Raw genomic sequence first — 22,165 nt, 5'->3', positions numbered from 1 at the left:
ACCCAAGCCCAGATAAGCGATAGAAGATGGATGGATGGATTATTACACAGAGAAAAGTTGTATACACGTGTGTTATACATCAGTCTGATAGTAATAACAGTTATAAAGTGACTTGGGCATTTTATAAGGACGCCTTGGTGACGCCATTTTGAGACTCTAATCCATGGTGAATGTAAAACTGTTGTTGTATTGAAGTGGGAATAGCAAAATTCCTGTTGATTTTATTTGGGGGCGGTCACTATATGAAATATAGGTCTCAGTGAGACCTATATTGAGGTTTTTGTTTCATGTGTGTATGAAAGTCCTACAGTTTTGTCTGACAACAGCAGCAGTGCAATGGTTCTTTGCGGGCTCATAAATTCCAAACCGGGGTAGTAATTAAAACTCTTTCTTTAACTTTTAATCAGAAGGGTTGAATCTCTCTTCTGTGCTTATTTGAAGCCAAAATGACAAACGGGCTCAGAGGAGATAATGTTTGAAAAAAAGCGACATTTTTTTCACGAACTTTTGTATTGAAGTTAGAATAGCAAACTTCCTGTTGATTTTAGCCGGGGGGTCTTAGTGTATGAAATATAGGTCTAACTGAGACCTGCGTAGTGGTTTTTGTTTCATGTTTCTAAGACATTCCTACTGGAAGTTACAGACAGTTTTGTCTGTTTTTTCTCCCTAGGGAGTGCTGAAATGTAATTTTGAGTTTTGGGGTTTGGTTTTTTGATTAAATCGCAATTTTTGCCAGTCCTGACGTGTGTAAAATTTGGTGAGTTTTGAAGCATGTTAAGGGGGTCAAATTACAGATCAAAGAAGCGGCGGAATAATAAAGAATAATAATAAAACCTTAGAAATACAATAGGATCCTCTGTCCCAAAGGGACATCGGTCCCTAATAAAACTTTAGAAATTCAATAGGGTTCTCTGTCCCAAAGGGACGTTGGTCCCTAATAAACAAAGACTTACTACCTCCAATAATGTCCGAATGGTGTGCCATCACTCAGGTAGTCATCGTGCGACACCGTCTAACTACATCACTCAGGTAGTCATCGTGTGACGCCGTCTAACTACATCACTCAGGTAGTCATCGTGTGACGCCGTCTAACTACATCACTCAGGTAGTCATCGTGTGACGCCGTCTAACTACATCACTCAGGTAGTCATCGTGTGACGCCGTCTAACTACATCACTCAGGTAGTCATCGTGTGACGCCGTCTAACTACATCACTCAGGTAGTCATCGTGTGACGCCGTCTAACTACATCACTCAGGTAGTTATCGTGTGACGCCGTCTAACTACATCACTCAGGTAGTCATCGTGTGACACCGTCTAACTACGACACACCTAAGTCTAGCCCGTGTGCTCATACTGCGAGAGAGCTCCCCATTTGAGAGACAGCTGTTTTTTGTTGAAGAGGACCACACCAAAACCAGCAGTGCTGGGAATAGGCCCCTTCAGTGCCACGGTCTTTAAACGTGAGTGTGCGGATCTGGCTATTTATTACCCTTTTTTTTTGAAGGGTGCTGCCTCACAGTCTGATAGCAACGTAAAAGTCCAGGGACTATTTTACCTGATACTGTGGCTTCGAGGGCTATTACTCTTAGTGGTGTGTCCCCTCTTTCACATAAACCCTTAAAACGTAACAAGCTGGTGCAATGCTTTGGAATGTTATTTGCTAAACTGCACCCGCACTCTCTTCAGCTCCTATGGGATTTGTTGTCTGGTCCGGTTTGGTGTCTGTGTGTGTTAGGTACTGACTCTCAGTCGGGGAATGACTTGGCTGCAGGGAACACGTCAGGTCAACCTAAAACACTGATGAATGTACGTGTGGGTGTGCCCTGCAGATCCGTGTGAGGGGTTAGAGGACAGTTTTGTGGCGGACCGTGACCAAGACCGAGACACACCATCCAGGGTTAGAGGTCGTAAAAGCCAGGTCCAACAGGAGTCACAGAAGCTGATAGCAAATGTTGGTGGTCTGAACAAGTCTCGGAAATATCTTACTTATGAATAAAAGGGTGATCCGACATTTGGAAAACAAGGTAGTAGACTTAATGGCTCTTTTATTGAAAACCAGAATCAGAATAGTTTTTATTGCCATTGTTTGAGAACGGGTTCACAAACTAGGAATTGTTCTTGGTGCAATGGTGCAACATAGAAGACATAGAAGACAGAATAGGTAATAAGATAAGTGAGCTATCAAGTCTTGTTCTTGTTCTTGTGTCTGATGGCCGAGGGGGAAATACGGTTCTGGGGGTGGGACAAGTGGGTCTGGATGGACTGTAGTCTCCTGCCTGAGGGGATAGGGGAGAATAGTTTGTGTCCAGGGTGAGAAGAGTCAGCTGTGATCCGACCCACACGCCTACCGGTCCTGGAGGAGAACAGGTCTTGGAGGGGTTTGAGTTTGCAGCCAATCACCTTCTCAGCAGCACGTACCATGCACTGCAGTCCATGCTCATCCTGGACTGTGGCGCCGGGGAACGACACGGTGATGGAGGAGGTGAGGAAGGACTCGATGATGGCTGAATAAAACTGCACCAGCATCTCGGTCAGCACCTTAAGTTTCCTCAGCTGCCGCAGGAAGTACATCCTCTGCTGGGCCTTCTTGATGAGGGAGCTGATGGTCGGCTCCCACTTGAGGTCTTGGGTGATGGTGGTGCCCAAGAAACGGAAGGACTCCACAATGGAGATGGGGGTGGGAGAGTCAATCAGGGTGAGGGGGGATGGTGGGGCTGTGACTTTCCTGAAGTCCTTGATCATCTCCACTGTTTTCCTGGCGTTCAGCTCCAGGTTGTTGACCTCCCTCTCGGAGTCAAATGATTGACTCCGAGAGGGACAAGCAGTATAAAATGGATGGATTGATGGTTTTGTTGTTACGTAAGTGGACCCCACCTTACGTGTCTGCTTGTGACAACTCCAGATTGTGGTTCCAAAACACCTTTTTGGTCTGAGATACCGAGTGGAGCCCATAACAGTCCTTTTGCTGGTCCCTCAGGGGTCAGCCAGGCCATCACGTTCCAGTCAGTCCAGACCGTTGGTCTGGGTAAGGAAGGGTTGTGACATATGTCAAACCGCTTGGAAATCTCTCTTGTCTAAAACCAAGGACAAGTTTGGCCAACATTTGGAGGTTAGACACTTGAGTCCTGGGGACACAATTTGTTGTCTTTTCCCATCCAAACCTTCAGACACGCTACTGCAGGCCAGGGGAGCAAAAGGTCAGGACCCTGGTGACATTTGTGCTATTTCTCATGTGCGCACACCCTCATTCATCTCCACTTGGACCTGGGACTTGGCCGACACCACCTTAGGAGGAATGATGAATGAGGAGGAGGTGAGAAGTGAAAAGCAGATGAGAAGGAGATGAATAGGACATGAATAATACATCAATAGGAGATGATTAGTACATTGATAATAAATGAATAGTAGATGAATAGAGGATGAGAAATGTCATAAGATTAGTTCTCCCACAGTAACCATAAATGTTCTATAATACAGATCTACAGTAGCTTTTTAAATGTTAAATAATACATTAAGTAGAGAACGTGTGGAACATCTACAAACCCCGTTTCCATAGGAGTTGGGAAATTGTGTTAGATGTAAATATAAACAGAATACAATGATTTGCAAATCATTTTCAACCCATATTTAGTTGAATATGCTACAAAGACAACATATTTGATGTTCAAACTCATAAACGTTATTTTTTTTTGCAAATAATAATTAACTTAGAATTTCATGGCTGCAACACGTGCCAAAGTAGTTGGGAAAGGGCATGTTCACCACTGTGTTACATCACCTTTTCTTTTAACAACACTCAATAAACGTTTGGGAACTGAGGAAACTAATTGTTGAAGCTTTGAAAGTGGAATTCTTTCCCATTCTTGTTTTATGTAGAGCTTCAGTCGTTCAACAGTCCGAGGTCTCCGCTGTCGTATTTTACGCTTCATAATGTGCCACACATTTTCCATGGGAGACAGGTCTGGACGGCGCTTAGATGGCAGCATATGTTGTTCCAAAACCTGTATGTACCTCTCAGTATTAATGGTGCCTTCACAGATGTGTAAGTTACCCATGCCTTGGGCACTAATGCACCCCCATACCATCACAGATGCTGGCTTTTCAACTTTGCGTCGATAACAGTCTGGATGGTTCGCTTCCCCTTTGGTCCGGATGACACGATGTCGTATATTTCCAAAAACAATTTGAAATGTGGACTCGTCAGACCACAGAACAGGTTTCCACTTTGCATCAGTCCATCTTAGATGATCTCGGGCCCAGAGAAGCCGGCGGCGTTTCTGGATGTTGTTGATAAATGGCTTTCGCTTTGCATAATAGAGCTTTAAATTGCACTTACAGATGTAGCGACCAACTTTATTTAGTGACAGTGGTTTTCTGAAGTATTCCTGAGCCCATGTGGTGATATCCTTTAGAGATTGATGTCGGTTTTTGATACAGTGCCGTCTGAGGGATGGAAGGTCACGGTCATTCAATGTTGGTTTCCGGCCATGCCGCTTACGTGGAGTGATTTCTCCAGATTCTCTGAACCTTTTGATGATATTATGTAGCGTAGATGTTGAAATCCCTCAATTTCTTGCAATTGCACTTTGAGAAACGTTGTTCTTAAACAGTTTGACTATTTGCTCACGCAGTTGTGGACCGAGGGGTGTACCTCGCCCCATCCTTTCTTGTGAAAGGCTGAGCATTTTTTGGGAAGCTGTTTTTATACCCAATCATTCCTCAACTTTATCAGTATTTATTACCACCTTTCCCGACTTCCTTGTCACTTGTTGCTGGCATCAAATTCTAAAGTTAATGATTATTTGCACACAAAAAAAAAGTGTATGAGTTTGAACATCAAATATGTTGTCTTTGTAGCATATTCAACTGAATATGGGTTGAAAAGGATTTGCAAATCATTGTATTCTATTTATATTTACATCTAACACAATTTCCCAACTCATATGGAAACAGGGTTTGTACTTGTATAGCGTTTTTCTACCTTTTAAGGCTCTCAAAGGGCTTTGACACTATTTCCACGTAGCTCGGTTGGTAGAGTGGCCGTGCCAGCAACTTGAGGGTTCCAGGTTCAAGCCCCGCTTCTGCCATCCTAGTCACTGCCGTTGTGTCCTAGGGCAAGACACTTTACCCACCTGCTCCCAGTGCCACCTACACTGCTTTAAATATGTAACTTTGATATTGGGTTTCACTATGTGAAGCACTTTGAGTCTATAGAGAAAAGCGCTATATAAATATACTTCACATTCACACACTGATGGCGGGAGCTGCCATCAGGAGCAAGGATGAAGTATCTTGCTCAAGGACACAACGGACGTGACTAGGTTGGCAGAATAGAATAGAATAGAATAGAAAATACTTTATTGATCCCTGGGGGAAATTCAGCATGGAGCGTGGGATCGAACCAGGAACTCTCAGGTTGCTGGCACGGCCACTCTCTCAACCGCGCCATGCCGTCCCCATCCCCAATAAAACAAAACAAATGGTGAGGAAGAGTGTTTAAAAAGATCCACTATGGACTGGACTCTCACTATTATGTTGGATCCACTATGGACTGGACGCTCACTATTATGTTAGATCCACTATGGACTGGGCTCTCACTATTATGTTAAATCCACTATGGACTGAACTCTCACTATTATGTTAGATCCACTATGGACTGGGCTCTCACTATTATGTTAAATCCACTATGGACTGGACTCTCATATTATGTTAGATCCACTATGGACTGAACTCTCACTATTATGTTAGATCCACTATGGACTGGGCTCTCACTATTATGTTAAATCCACTATGGACTGGACTCTCATATTATGTTAGATCCACTATGGACTGAACTCTCACTATTATGTTAGATCCACCATGGATTGGACTTTCTCACTATTATGTTAGATCCACTATGGACTGGACTCTCTCACTATTATGTTAGATCCACTATGGACTGGACTCTCACACTATTATGTTAGATCCACTATGGACTGGACTCTCACTATTATGTTAGATCCACTATGGACTGGACTCTCATTATTATGTTAGATCCACTATGGACTGGACTCTCACACTATTATGTTAGATCCACTATGGACTGGACTCTCACACTATTATGTTAGATCCACTATGAACTGGACTCTCACTATTATGTTAGATCCACTATGGACTGGACTCTCACACTATTATGTTAGATCCACTATGGACTGGACTCAAACTATTATGTTAGATCCACTATGGACTGGACTCACACTATTATGTTAGATCCACTATGGACTGGACTCACACTATTATGTTAGATCCACTATGGACTGGACTCTAACTATTATGTTAGATCCACTATGGACTAGACTCTCAGAAGTCTATGCTAGATCCACTCAGCGTCCATTGCACTGTTCGCCGTGAAGCATGAAGTTGGTGTCTCCAGGTTTCGATGCATCTTTGCCTTGAAAAAGCACCTGTGCCAGGTTTTTGTGCGCAGGTGAGCTGCTGACGACATGAAGGAGAACATCCATCGAGTGTTTTATTTTGGCGTATGATTGTGTTGAATAAAGAGGCACACAGACAGGAAGTGCCTGGTTATTCCCTGGACTCTCGCTCACTGGCTGGCCGCGCTAATCGATTTAGCCTCGCAGCTCATCCCGTCTGCCGAGGCGCACTTAAAGTGTTCCATCTAATAGTCGTCAGCTGTCAGGCCTGGAGCCAGACGCCGACTAATCCAGCACGGCTCGCTTTGTTGTCCGGGGCCTTTAGTCCTCGGTCCAAAGGTCCAAAGCACTCTCAGACGCGAGGTCTTGAAAAACAGAGGAGGCGTCCGGCCGCCTTTGATTGAACTCTGACGACTCGCAGGACCCGGCTGAAAAAAACGGATTCCTGAGACCCGGTTGACTTCGGTGCGGAGGGCGGATCCAATTTGTATCAATCAATCGATCAATCAATTTTTATGTATATATAGCCCTAAATCACAAGTGTCTCCAAGGGCTGCACGAGCCACAACGACGTCCTCGGCTCAGATCCCACATGAGGGCAAGGAAAAACTCAACCCGGTGGGATGACAATGAGAAACCTTGGAGAGGACCGCAGATGTGGGTGGACTGCACTCAGGGGAGACCGGTGCAAGTGCTGCGATTGGCGGTAAAGAGCCATAACGAGATCGGAGCATTGTCAGCGGCACTGGACTAGAAACACACTCCTAGATTCTCCAATAAAATGAGGATTTATTGTTCACCAAATCTTTTTGCTCTCCTCTTTCATTGTCATAACAACAACTTTGGAGGCTTATTTGTGTTTTAAAACTGAAGTAATGTCAATGGAACGTGAGATCATGCTGACAATTCCACCTGTGTGAGCAAAATGTATACAAATGAATGAATCAATCTGTAAAAACACTTCCATTCATCCATCCATCTTCTTCTGCTTATCCGAGGTCGGGTCGCGGGGGCAGCAGCCTAAGCAGGGAAGCCCAGACTTCCCTCTCCCCAGCGTTCCAAGGCCTGCCGGGAGACATAGTCTTCCCAACGTGTCCTGGGTCTTCCCCGTGGCATCCTGACCGGATGCCCGAACCACCTCATCTGGCTCCTCTCCATGTGGAGGAGCAGCGGCTTTACTTTGAGCTCCTCCCAGATGGCAGAGCTTCTCTCCCTATCACCCGGTGGAGGAAACTCATTTGGTACGCTTGTACCCGTGATCTTGTCCTTTCGGTCATAACCCAAAGCTCATGACCATAGGTGAGGATGGGAATGTAGATGGACTGGTAAATTGAGAGCTTTGACTTCCGGCTCAGCTCCTTCTTCAACACAACGGATCGATACAGCGTCCGCATTACTGAAGACGCCGCACTGATCCGCCTGTCGATCATACAATCCACTCTTCCCTGACTCGTGAACAAGACTCCTAGGTACTTGAACTCCTCCACTTGGGGTAGGGTCTTCTCCCCAACCCGGAGATGACACTTCACCGTTTTCCGGGCGAGAACCGTGGACTCGGACTTGGAGGTGCTGATTCTCATCCCAGTCGCTTCACACTCGGCTGCGAACCGATCCAGTGAGAGCTGAAGATCCCGGCCAGATGAAGCCACCAGGACCACATCATCTGCAAAAAGCAGAGACCTGATCCTGCAGCCACCAAACCAGATCTCCTCAACGCCTTGACTGCGCCTAGAAATTCTGTCCATAAAAGTGATGAACAGAATGGGTGACAAAGGGCAGCCTTGGCGGAGTCCAACCCTCACTGGAAACGTGGCCGACTTACTGCCGGCAATGCGGACCAAGCTCTGACACCCTTTGCTCAGATTACTGCTTTGTACACTCTTGGCATTCTCTTCATGAGCTTCAAGAGGTAGTCACCTGTAATGGTTTTCCCTTCACATGTGTGTCTTGTCAGCTTTGATTAGTGGAATGTCTTGCTTTATCAATGGGGCGGGGACCATCGGTTTTTTTGTGAATGAGGAGGTGTGTCCTAACTCTTGGCCTGTACTGTAAATAAATGTACTGTCCAAACCCTGTTTCCATATGAGTTGGGAAATTGTGTTAGATGTAAATATAAACAGAATACAATGATTTGCAAATCCTTTTCAACCCATATTTAGTTGAATATGCTACAAAGACAACATATTTGATGTTTTGCAAATAATCATTAACTTTCGAAATTTGATGCCAGAAAGACGTGACAAAGAAGGTGGGAAAGGTGGCAATAAATACTGATAAAGTTGAGGAATGCTCATCAACCACTTATTTGGAACATCCCACAGGTGTGCAGGCTAATTGGGAACAGGTGGGTGCCATGATTGGGTATAAAAACAGCTTCCCAAAAAATGCTCAGCCTTTCACAAGAAAGGATGGGGCGAGGTACACCCCTTTGTCCACAACTGCGTGAGCAAATAGTCAAACAGTTTAAGTATAACGTTTCTCGAAGTGCAATTGCAAGAAATTTAGGGATTTCAACATCTACACTCCATAATATCATCAAAAGGTTCAGAGAATATGGAGAAATCACTCCACGTAAGCGGCATGGCCAGAAACCAACATTGAATGACCGTGACCGTACATCCCTCAGACGGCACTGTATCAAAAACCAACATCAATCTCTAAAGGATATCACCACATGGGCTCAGGAACACTTCAGAAAACCACTGTCACTAAATACAGTTGGTCGCTACATCTGTAAGTGCAAGTTAAAGCTCTATTATGCAAAGCGAAAGCCATTTATCAACAACATCCAGAAACGCCGCCGGCTTCTCTGGGCCCGAGATCATCTAAGATGGACTGATGCAAAGTGGAAAAGTGTTCTGTGGTCTGACGAGTCCACATTTCAAATTGTTTTTGGAAATATTCGACATTGTGTCATCCGGGCCAAAGGGGAAGCGAACCATCCAGACTGTTATCGACGCAAAGTTGAAAAGCCAGCATGTGTGATGGTATGGGGGTGCATTAGTGCTCAAGGCATGGGTAACTTACACATCTGTGAAGGCACCATTAATGCTGAAAGGTACATACAGGTTTTGGAACAACATATGCTGCCATCTAAGCGCCGTCTTTTTCAAGACAATGCCAAGCCACATTCAGCACGTGTTACAACAGCGTGGCTTCGTAGTAAAAGAGTGCGGGTACTTTCCTGGCCCGCTTGCAGTCCAGACCTGTCTCCCATGGAAAATGTGTGGCGCATTATGAAGCGTAAAATACGACAGCGGAGACCCCAGACTGTTGAAGGACTGAAGCTCTACATAAAACAAGAATGGGAAAGAATTCCACTTCCAAAGCTTCAACAATTAGTTTCCTCAGTTCCCAAACGTTTATTGAGTGTTGTTAAAAGAAAAGGTGATGTAACACAGTGGTGAACATGCCTTTTCCCAACTACTTTGGCACGTGTTGCAGCCATGAAATTCTAAATTAATTATTATTTGCAAAAAAATAAAGTATTAATCAGTTTGAACATCAAATATCTTGTCTTTGTAGTGCATTCAACTGAATATGGGTTGAAAATTATTTGCAAATCATTATATTCTGTTTGTATTTACATCTAACACAATTTCCCAACTCATATGGAAACGGGGTTTGTATATAAATGTTTAATATCATAGCAACATGAATTAAAGAGTGGATTTACGAAAGGGAGCCAAGAAGCCGATTAAAAGTGAGATCCGTGTGAATAATTCAGTTTTGTTTTTTAGCTCTTTCAGTCTGTAGCACATGTGTGTGTTGCCTCAAAGCACAACAAAAATAATGGTGTCAAATATCAAAAAAAACATTTCTGGAAGTTTGGAGAGAAAAAATGGTCTGAGATGTGAAGAAGAATATTCGTGGAGGTGCAAATATGATGAAATAGTTTTCTGGTGGATCTAACGGCCGACATAACAAAAACAATTTACTATTCTACTATTCATCTACAAACCCCAAAGGCAGGGAAGTTGTCAGGATGTGTAAATAATAAATAAAAACAGAATACAAAAAATCCTTTTTCATTTATATTCAATTGAATAGACTTCAAAGACAAGATATTTAACGTTCGAACTGGTAAACTTTCTTATTTTTTGCAAATATTAGCTCATTTGGAATTTGATGCGTGCAACACGTTTCAAAAAAGCTGGCACAAGTGGCAAGAAAGAGTGATATAGTTGAGGAATGCTCATCGAACACTTATTTGGAACATCCCACAGGTGGACAGGCTAATTGGGAACAGGTGGGTGCCATGATTGGCTATAAAAGCAGCTTCCATGAAATGCTCACTCCTTCACAAACAAGGACGGAGCGAGGGTCACCACTTTGTCAACAAATGCCTGAGCATATTGTTTAAGAACAACATTTGTCAAGCAGCTATTGCAAGGAATTCAGGGATTTCACCATCTACGCTTCGTAATGACATCAAAAGGTTCAGAGAATCTGGAGAAATCACTGCACGTAAGCCATGATATTACGCACCTTCCATCCCTCAGGCGGTACTGCATCAAAAAGCCACATCAGTGTGTAAATGATATCACCACTTGGGCTCAGGAACACTTCAGAAAACCCCTGTCAGTAACTACAGTTGGTCGCTACATCTCTAAGTGCAAGTTAAAACTCTACTATGCAAAGCCAAAAACATTTATCAACAACACCCAGAAACGCTGCCGACTTCACTGGGCATGAGCTCATCTAAGATGGACTGATGCAAAGTGAAAATGTGTTCTGTGGTCTGACGAGTCCACATTTCAAATTGTTTTTGGAAACTGTGGACGCTGTGTCCTCTGGACCGAAGAGGAAAACAATCATCCGGATTGTTCTAGGCGCAAAGTTTAAAAGCCAGTATGTGTGATGGTATGGGGGTGTATTAGTCCCCAAGGCATGGGTAACTTACACATCTGTGAAGGCACCATTAATGTTAAAAGGTACATACATTTTTTTGGAGCAACATATGTTGTTATCATGGACGCCCCTGCTTATTTCAGCAAGACAATGCCAAGCCACGTGTTACAACAGCGTGGCTTCATAGTAAAAGAGTGCGGGTACTAGACTGGCCTGCATGTAGTCCACACCTGTCTCCCATTGCAAATGTGAAGGCTAAAATATGAGGCTGGAGACTGTTGAACAACTTAAGCTGTACATCAAGCAAGAATGGGAAATAGTTCCACTTCAAAAATGTGTCTCCTCAGTTCCCAAACCTTTACTGAGTGTTGTTCAAAGGAAAGGCCATGTAACACACTGGTGAAAATACCTTTTTTGACATGTGTTGCTGCCATTACATTCTAAGTACATGATTATTTGCAAACAAAAATATCATGAAATATCTTGTCTTTGCAGTTTATTCAATTGAATAAAAGTTGAAAATGATTTGTTGCAGTCTCTTTCTATTTAGCATTTTCACAAGGTGACAACTTCACTGCTTTTGGCTTTTGTAGTTTTCATCTGGAAGTGAAGAAGAATATGGGTGGAAATGCAAATGTGATGAAAAGGTTTCATGGTGGATTTGATAACAAAAACATCATTTATGTCTCAGCACAACTTCAAAGAGAGAATAAGAAACATGGTTCCGACTTTTGAACGTTTTTATGAAACAAAACTTTTGATGCTGCTTTTGTTTGGAGAAGGAGGGATGAGGCCTTCAAGATGAGAAGGTCAATGTTGATCTTCTTATCATCCCAGCTGCATGGAGCGTGAAATAATAATTCTAGTCCAGGTGCATGATGGGAACAACACACTGGAATATGTCAAGGCAACAACCTCAGCATCCATCCAAGTTGCCCAGGGAAGAAAAAGGATTGGCCAATCAGAGCCCAGACCTCAAGTCAATGATGGTCATGTTTATATTTATCTAGTCCTGAAAGTTCCAGTACGCCACTGAGGTGCTGCGTGTGCACCTAAGGAGGATTCACACTCTTTGACTTTCTTCATGACATGTTTGTCCTTTGACACTTAGTCTGTAACTCCGCCTCCACCTGGTAGTACACCTCCTTTGACACCTAGTCTGTAATTCCGCCTCCACCTGGTAGTACACCTCCTTTGACACATAGTCTGCAACTCCGCCTCCACCTGGTAGTACACCTCCTTTGACACGTAGTCTGCAACTCCGCCTCCACCTGGTAGCACACCTCCTTTGACACAGTCTGCAACTCCGCCTTCACCTGCTAGTACACCTCTTTTGACATGTAGCCTGCAACCACGCCTCCACCTGGTAGGACACCTCCTTTCACACGTAGTCTGCAACTCCACCTCCACCTGCTAGTACACCTCTTTTGACATGTAGCCTGCAACCACGCCTCCACCTGGTAGGACACCTCCTTTCACACGTAGTCTGCAACTCCACCTCCACCTGGTAGTACACCTCCTTTGACAAGTAGTCTGCAACACCGCCTCCATCTGGTAGTACACCTCGTTTGACACGTAGTCTGCAACTCCGCCTCCACCTGGTAGTACACCTCGTTTGACACGTAGTTTGTAACTCTGCCTCCACCTGGTAGCACACCTCTTTTGACACCTAGTCTGTAATTCCGCCTCCACCTGGTAGTACACCTCCTTTGACACGTAGTCTGCAACTCCGCCTCCACCTGGTAGTACACCTCCTTTGACACGTAGTCTGCAACCCCGCCTCCACCTGGTAGCACACCTCCTTTGACACAGTCTGCAACTCCGCCTCCACCTGCTAGTACACCTCTTTTGACACGTAGCCTGCAACCACGCCTCCACCTGGTAGGACACCTCCTTTCACACGTAGTCTGCAACTCCACCTCCACCTGGTAGTACACCTCCTTTGACACGTAGTCTGCAACTCCGCCTCCACCTGGTAGCACACCTCCTTTGACACGTAGTCTGCAACTCCGCTTCACCAGCTAGTACACCTCTTTTGACAGGTAGTCTGCAACTCCATCTCCACCTGGTAGTACACCTCCTTTGACACGTAGTTTGCAACTCCACCTCCACCTGGTAGTACACCTCCTTTGACACATAGTCTGCAACTCCGCCTCCACCTGGTAGTACACCTCCTTTGACACATAGTCTGCAACTCCGCCTCCACCTGGTAGTACACCTCCTTTGACACGTAGTCTGCAACTCCGCCTCCACCTGGTAGTACACCTCCTTTGACACGTAGTCTGCAACTCCACCTCCATTTTTGTTGGCCTTATTAATGTCATTTAGTCCAAGTCCTTCAGTTGAACATCTGTTCCTTTCTTGTGGTGCATCATGTCTCTGATCCAGCTGTCACTAGAAAGGGTTCCTTGGATTGTTCTAAAATATGCTTCATGTTATCCAAGTTCTAAGATGGATCATTAGTTGTTGTTATTGTTGTTGGATTGAATGTTGCTTGTCTATTTCAATCTTCTCTAATGTAGATGTAGAAACCCCGTTTCCATATGAGTTGGGAAATTGTGTTAGATGTAAATATAAACGGAATACAATGATTTGCAAATCCTTTTCAACCCATATTCAGTTGAATATGCTACAAAGACAACATATTTGATGTTCAAACTGATAAACATTTTTTTTTTGCAAATAATCATTAACTTTAGGATTTGATGCCAGCAACAAAGAAGTTGGGAAAGGTGGCAATAAATACTGATAAAGTTGAGGAATGCTCATCAAACACTTTTTTGGAACATCCCACAGGTGTGCAGGCTAATTGGGAACAGGTGGGTGCCATGAAAATGCTCAGTCTTTCACAAGAAAGGATGGGGCGAGTTACACCCCTTTGTCCACAACTGCGTGAGCAAATAGTCAAACAGTTTAAGAACAACGTTTCTCAAAGTGCAATTGCAAGAAATTGAGGGATTTCAACATCTACGCTCCATAATATCATCAAAAGGTTCAGAGAATCTGGAGAAATCACTCCACGTAAGCAGCATGGCCGGAAACCAACATTGAACGACCGTGACCTTCGATCCCTCAGATGGCACTGTATCAAAAACCGACATCAATCTCTAAAAGATATCACCACTTGGGCTCAGGAACACTTCAGAAAACCACTGTCACTAAATACAGTTGGTCGCTACATCTGTAAGTGCAAGTTAAAGCTCTACTATGCAAAGGGAAAGCCATTTAAATGCTAAATATTATAAACTTATCACTCTCCTCGGGCACTGTTCCCCTAGCATTCAAAAAAGCGGTTATTCATCCTCTTCTTAAAAGACCTAACCTCGATCCTGACCTCATGGTAAATTACCGACCGGTGTCTCACCTTCCCTTTATTTCAAAAATCCTTGAAAAAATTGTTGCGGAGCAGTTAAATGAACACTTAGCGTCTAACAATCTATGTGAAACCTTTCAATCCGGTTTCAGGGCAAATCACTCCACGGAGACAGCCCTCGCAAAAATGACTAATGATCTATTGCTAACGATGGATTCTGATGCGTCATCTATGTTGCTGCTCCTCGATCTTAGCGCTGCTTTCGATACCGTCGATCATAATATTTTATTAAAACGTATCAAAACACGAATTGGTATGTCAGACTTAGCCCTGTCTTGGTTTAACTCTTATCTTACTGATAGGATGCAGTGTGTCTCCCATAACAATGTGACCTTGGACTACGTTAAGGTAACGTGTGTAGTTCCCCAGGGTTCGGTCCTTGGCCCTGCACTCTTCAGCATCTACATGCTGCCGCTAGGTGACATCATACGCAAATACGGTATTAGCTTTCACTGTTATGCTGATGACACCCAACTCTACATGCCCCTAAAGCTGACCAACACGCCGGATTGTAGTCAGCTGGAGGCGTGTCTTAATGAAATTAAACAATGGATGTCCGCTAACTTTTTGCAACTCAACGCCAAAAAAACGGAAATGCTGATTATCGGTCCTGCTAGACACCGAACTCTATTTAATAATACAACTCTAACATTTGACAACCAAACAATTAAACAAGGCGACACGGTAAAGAATCTGGGTATTATCTTCGACCCAACTCTCTCCTTTGAGTCACACATTAAAAGCGTTACTAAAACGGCCTTCTTTCATCTCCGTAACATCGCTAAAATTCGCTCCATTCTGTCCACTAAAGACGCTGAGATCATTATCCATGCGTTAGTTACGTCTCGCCTCGACTACTGTAACGTATTATTTTCGGGTCTCCCCATGTCTAGCATTAAAAGATTACAGTTGGTACAAAATGCGGCTGCTAGACTTTTGACAAGAACAAGAAAGTTTGATCACATTACGCCTGTACTGGCTCACCTGCACTGGCTTCCTGTGCACTTAAGATGTGACTTTAAGGTTTTACTACTTACGTATAAAATACTACACGGTCTAGCTCCATCTTATCTTGCCGATTGTATTGTACCATATGTCCCGGCAAGAAATCTGCGTTCAAAGGACTCCGGCTTATTAGTGATTCCCAAAGCCCAAAAAAAGTCTGCGGGCTATAGAGCATTTTCCGTTCGGGCTCCAGTACTCTGGAATGCCCTCCCGGTAACAGTTCACGATGCCACCTCAGTAGAAGCATTTAAGTCTCACCTTAAAACTCATTTGTATACTCTAGCCTTTAAATAGGCTCCCTTTTTAGACCAGTTGATCTGCCGTTTCTTTTCTTTTTCTTCTATGTCCCTCTGTGTATCGGCTGGGGACATCTCTGCGCTGCTGGTCCGCTACCCTTGGGATGGTTTCCTGCTGGCTCCGCTGTGAACGGGACTCTCGCTGCTGTGTCTTGGATCCTCTTTGGACTGGACTCTCGCGACTGTGTTGTATCCATTGTGGATTGAACTTTCACAGTATCATGTTAGATCTGCTCGACATCCATTGCTTTCCTCCTCTCTAAGGTTCTCATAGTCGTCATTGTCACCGACGTCCCACTGGGTCATTATTGTCACCAATGTCCCACTGGGTGTGAGTTTTCCTTGCCCTTATGTGGGCCTACCGAGGATGTCGTGGTGGTTTGTGCAGCCCTTTGAGACACTAGTGATTTAGGGCTATATAAGTAAACATTGATTGATTGATTGATTGATTTATCAACAACATCCAGAAAGGCCGCCGGCTTCTCTGGGCCCAAGATCTTCTAAGATGGACTGATGCAAAGTGAAATGTGGTCTGACGGGTCCACATTTCAAATTGTTTTTGGAAATATTCAACATTCTGTCATCCGGACCAAAGGGGAAGCAAACCATCCAGACTGTTATCGACGCAAAGTTCAAAAGCCAGCATCTGTGATGGTATGGGGGTGCATTAGTGCCCAAGGCATGGGTAACTTACACATCTGTGAAGGCACCATTAATGCTGAAAGGTACATATGCTGCCTTCTAAGCGCCGTCTTTTTCAAGACAATGCCAAGCCACATTCAGCACGTGTTACAACAGCGCGGCTTCTTAGTAAAAGACTGCGGGTGGTTTCCTGGCCCACCTGCAGTCCAGTTTTGTCTCCCATGGAAAATGTGTGGCGCATTATGAAGCGTAAAATACGACAGCGGAGACCCCGGACTGTTGAACTACTGAAGCTCTACATAAAACAAGAATGGGAAAGAATTCCACCTTCCAAAGCTTCAACAATTAGTTTCCTCAGTTCCCAAACGTTTATTGAGTGTTGTTAAAAGAAAAGGTGATGTAACACAGTGGTGAACATGCCCTTTTCCAACTACTTTGGCACGTGTTGCAGCCATGAAATTCTAATTTAATTATTATTTATAAAAAAACATAAAGTTTATCAGTTTATATACAAATATGTTGTCTTTGTAGCATATTCAACTGAATATGGGTTGAAAAGGATTTGCAAAGCATTGTATTCTGTTTATATTTACATCTAACACAAGCTGCCAACTCAAATGAAAACGGGGTTTGTAGATATAGATGTAGATGTCCCACATGTTCTCTATATGACTTGTGATTGGCTTCTCTCAAAATGACGGGTGTGTTTCAAAGCGGGTGGAACTTGGGCGTGTTCGCCCTAGGATCAGTCGCACATGATTGCCACGTAACAAAAGAAATGTGCGCACATCTACATTTTTTACTTCTGCATTCGAAGGTACGATTATTTTCACTTGAAGCCCCAGGTCTTCTTTTCTGGACGGCATTCAATCCATCACAAAACCGGACTGTCGGGTGTGTCCTCCGGTCCCAGGAGGCCCCGTCAGTCCATGCTCAGTCCCTAGACCAGATCTGACCCATGGAAGTCTTTGAGCAGCTGCAATGTGTTGACTGCCCTGGGAACAGTTCTTCAAAGACCTTCCTATCTTTATGGTTTAAGTGCTCCAACATTAGGTGTGACGGCGGCGACTGCGGTCTTTGGGGACCAGCCTGTTGGCGTGGTTGTCAGAAAGAAGCTTGAATGATTAACGGCAGTTAAAGCGGCGCAGGAAGTGACTGTGGATGTTTGAGCAAAACCAGACAGCAAGCGCTTGACAAGGGACGTCAGAATTGTGGCCAGGAATCATCAACCACAGGAAAATAACCCTTTCAAGTCGGTGGTGGGCCAGCAAGACCTTCTCATAACCAGCAATCATCGTCATAATTAAAGTATTTTTTAATTGATTTTCCCTGAATATGTAAAAATATTCATAGGGTCTTCATGTCATATTATGCTCCTTCCACTGCTGCTTAGTCGCCACTGGCAGTGTGAGGCCATCCTTCGTCAGTCTGTGTCCAGGTAGTGCCTTCTCCTTCGCTGTAATTAAGGTCTGCTCTGGCATATTTTTCGGTCTGATCACAATTAGACTCTTCTGAATTTCTTCAATGTTTCATCTATGTGGTTTTAAGATTCTCCAATATATCCAGATTGACCTCTATAGTCATACTTTTTGCGCTGAAAAAACCCTTCTATGACGTGAGCATCTTCTGTTTGTTTGATCTTGTCATTACTGCCACAAGTGGTGGAAAGGTGTACCCTACTTCCTTCAATTGCCGCCGGGGCGCTAATTAATTTCTCCGGCGCTTACCAAAGACTTTAGGCCTGCGCTTATAAATTTGAGTTGTATGTAAGGATACCATCATGAAAAGCACATTTAATAAGAAAACGTTATAATGGTCTTACCTTTACTTATAAATGAAGTCCATGCGCAGCTCCTTCTGATCCAAAGCATCGATAACTTGTTTATAGAAGTCTTCCTTATCTTTCTTCAGTTTTAAAAGTCTCTCTGTCTTGATGGAGATCTTCCTTCATTACCTCCTGCTTCGATTGAAAGTCCAGTTTAGAAAACTGTTTTATTTTAGATATGTAATCCTCCATGTCAAAAGCGCAAGCGAGAGGAAAAAATAAACGAATGCTGCTCACTCTTGCTGCTTGTTGTCACTTCTTCTGCAGCCGAGTAGTCGCAAGAAGGATCACTAGCGCCCTCTACCACCAGGAGGCGGGAGTCATTTAATGACTCATATTTGACACACGCAGCTATGGTATATTAATAAAACATAGATGTTTACTGTTCTTTTTAGTATATTCATTAGCTTGGACCTTAAAGCCTGCTGAATAGCTCTTAATCTTCTTCCCTTTATGCGATTTCAAATTATTGAAATCAGCCTCCTCTATTTTGAAAATGATGACAGGTGAAGTGTCACTCGTGACGTAACGAGTTTGACCCGGCGGAAATTCTAGACATGCACTAATAAAAATAATATTTTGCGAAACGAGTTTGACCCGGCGTTAATCCTGAGCCGGCGGTAATGCTAAGCATGCGCTAATTATTTTGCGAAGCGAGTTTGACCCGGCAGTAATTCAATAAAAACCACTGGTCTGGGGCACACTTGCCTCTCGCCCAGGGTCAGCTAGGATAGGCTCCAGCTGGCTCCGACCCCGACGAGGACAAGCGCCTTGGAAAATGTTGTACGGCCGTGATTTGTTCATATGGTTACAGAGCTGGTAGGAAAAGTGGTTTGCAGTCCATGGGCAACATCTGGCCGGCCTTCATCAACCCCACCTCTAATCCTCCTGAAACAATCCAGATTAAATCATCAAATCATTTTACTTGCCAGCTTTGTTCTGCTTTCATGGGATTATATCCCAGCATGCATCTGTAAATATCAGGCAGGAAATTTTCACATTCACAGGAACTCATAAATCATGTTCCTATACATAAATACATACATACATACATACATACTTACATACATACATACATACATACATACATACATACATACATACTTACATACATAAATACATACATACATTCATAAATACATACATCAATACATACATACATACTTACATACATACATACATACATAAATACATAAGTACATACATCAGTACGAACGCACATACATACATAAGTACATACATAAGTACATGCATTATTACATACATACATACATAAGTACATACATAAATACATCCATCCATCCATCTACCGCTTGTCCCTTACGGGGCCGCGGGGGCGCTGGCGCCTATCTCAGCTACAATCGGGCGGAAGGCGGGGTACACCCTGGACAAGTCGCCACCTCATCGCAGGGCCAAGACAGATAGACAGACAACATTCACACTCACATTCACACACTAGGGCCAATTTAGTGTTGCCAATCAACCTATCCCCAGGTGCATGTGTTTGCAAGTGGGAGGAAGCCGGAGTACCCGGAGGGAACCCACGCATTCACGGGGAGGACATGCAAACTCCACACAGAAAGTTCCCGAGTCTGGATTTGAACCCAGGACTGCAGGAACGTCGTATTGTGAGGCAGACGCACTAACCCCTAATACATAATTAAATACATACATACATACATTCATACATAAGTGCATACATCAATACATACATAAATACATACATACAAACATATATATAAGTACATACATACATACATAAGTACGTACGCACGTACATACATAAGTACATACATAAGTACATGCATAAATACATACATACATACATACATACATACATACATAATTAAATACATACATTCATACATAAGTGCATACATCAATACATACATAAATACATACATACAAACATATATATATATATAAGTACATACATACATACATACATACATACATACATACATAAGTACATACATAAGTACATGCATTAATACATACATACATACATACAAACATATATATATAAGTACATACATACATACATACATACTTACATACATACATACATACATACATACATACATAAATACATACATCAATACATACATAAATACATACATACATACATAAATACATACATCAATACATACATAAATACATACATACATACATAAGTACATACATAATTAAATACATACATACATACATACATACATAAGTACATACATAATTAAATACATACATACATACATTCATACATAAGTGCATACATCAATACATACATAAATACATACATACAAACATATATATATAAGTACATACATACATACATACATACCACCTCCAATGTTGTTGTATCTGAAGCTTCTGCTCACAAAATGGCTGCAATACATTTCAACATACATTTGATAATTTAGTTGTCTACACCTTGTTGTGTATATATTCTAGTTATGGATATGTATACACTGAAAATGTGGATGTGCATACAATGTAGTTATGTATACCTATACACAAAAATATGTATATGTATACACTCTAGATATGGATATGTGTACCCTGAAAATATGGTTATGTATATAATTTAGTTATGAATATCTATATAGTCTAGTTAGGGATATTTATACACTGAAAATAATGGATATTTATATACTCTAGTTATGGATATGTATACACCGAAAATATGGATATTTATATACTCTTTTTATGGATGTGTATACACTGAAAAAATGGATACCTATATACTCTAGTCGTGGATATGTATATAGTCTAGATATGGATCTGTATACACTTTAGATATGGATATGTATACACTGTAAGTATGGATATGTATACACTCTAGTTATGGATATGTATATAGTCTAGATATGGATATGTATACCTATACACACAAATATGGATATCATATGGATATGTATACAGGTGTAGTCTAAATATGGATATGTATTGACTGAAAACATGGAGATGTATATTATCTAGTTATGAATATCTATACAGTCTAGTTATGGATATGTATACACTGAAAATATGGCTTTGTATATACTCTAGTTATGGATATGCATATAGTGTAGATATGGATATGTATACCTACACACAAAAATATGGATATGTATACACTGTAGATATGTATATGTATACAGGTATAGTCTAAATATGGAGATGTATATAATCTAGTTTTGGATATGTACACACTGAAAATATGGATTTTTATATAGTCTAGATACTGAAAATATGTATATGTATATACTGTACTATAGTTATGGATATGTAGACACATAAATATGGATATGTATACACTGAAAATATGTATATGTATATACTGTACTCTAGTTATGGATATGTATACACTGGAAATATGGATATGTAGATATGAATATGTATTCACTAAAGATATTGCTATGTATACATAGTCCCCACTAGCATTAGCACAAACTGGCAGTGTGAGGCCATCCTTCGTGGGTCTGTGTCCCAGTAGTGCCTTCTCCTTCGCTGTCATTAAGGTCTGCTCTGGCATATTTTTCGGTCTCATTAAGATTAAAGACTCTTCTAAGTTTATTTCATGTTTCTTCTGTTTTTTTCTTTTTCTTCTGAATTTCTTCAATGTTTCACATATGTTTTTTTACATTTCTTCAATATTTCTTCTATGTTTCCTCTAAGTTTCTTCCCTGTTTCTTCTGGGGTTTTTTTTTATTTTTTATATTCCTTCTAAGTTTACTTAGTGTTTCTTTTATATTTCATCCATTTTTCTTCAAGGTTTCCTA

The 22,165-nt window shown here is 42.3% G+C and overlaps 1 protein-coding gene across 1 annotated transcript; it reads right to left on the bottom strand.

The window, feature by feature from the left end:
* Positions 1 to 2,050: 2,050 nt before the first annotated feature.
* Positions 2,051 to 20,246, bottom strand: LOC133563064 (uncharacterized). The gene is made up of 2 exons (XM_061916991.1): positions 18,405 to 20,246; positions 2,051 to 3,287 (listed from the first exon to the last, which is right to left on the bottom strand). The coding sequence occupies exon 2, from the start codon at positions 2,952 to 2,954 to the stop codon at positions 2,184 to 2,186; it is 771 nt and encodes a 256-aa protein (XP_061772975.1). The 5' UTR covers positions 2,955 to 3,287; positions 18,405 to 20,246; the 3' UTR covers positions 2,051 to 2,183.
* Between the last annotated feature and the right edge of the window lie 1,919 nt (positions 20,247 to 22,165).

The sequence above is a fragment of the Nerophis ophidion genome, linkage group LG12 (assembly GCF_033978795.1).
Source record: "Nerophis ophidion isolate RoL-2023_Sa linkage group LG12, RoL_Noph_v1.0, whole genome shotgun sequence".
Taxonomy (NCBI): domain Eukaryota; kingdom Metazoa; phylum Chordata; class Actinopteri; order Syngnathiformes; family Syngnathidae; genus Nerophis; species Nerophis ophidion.
This window is presented reverse-complemented; position numbering and strand designations above follow the sequence as displayed.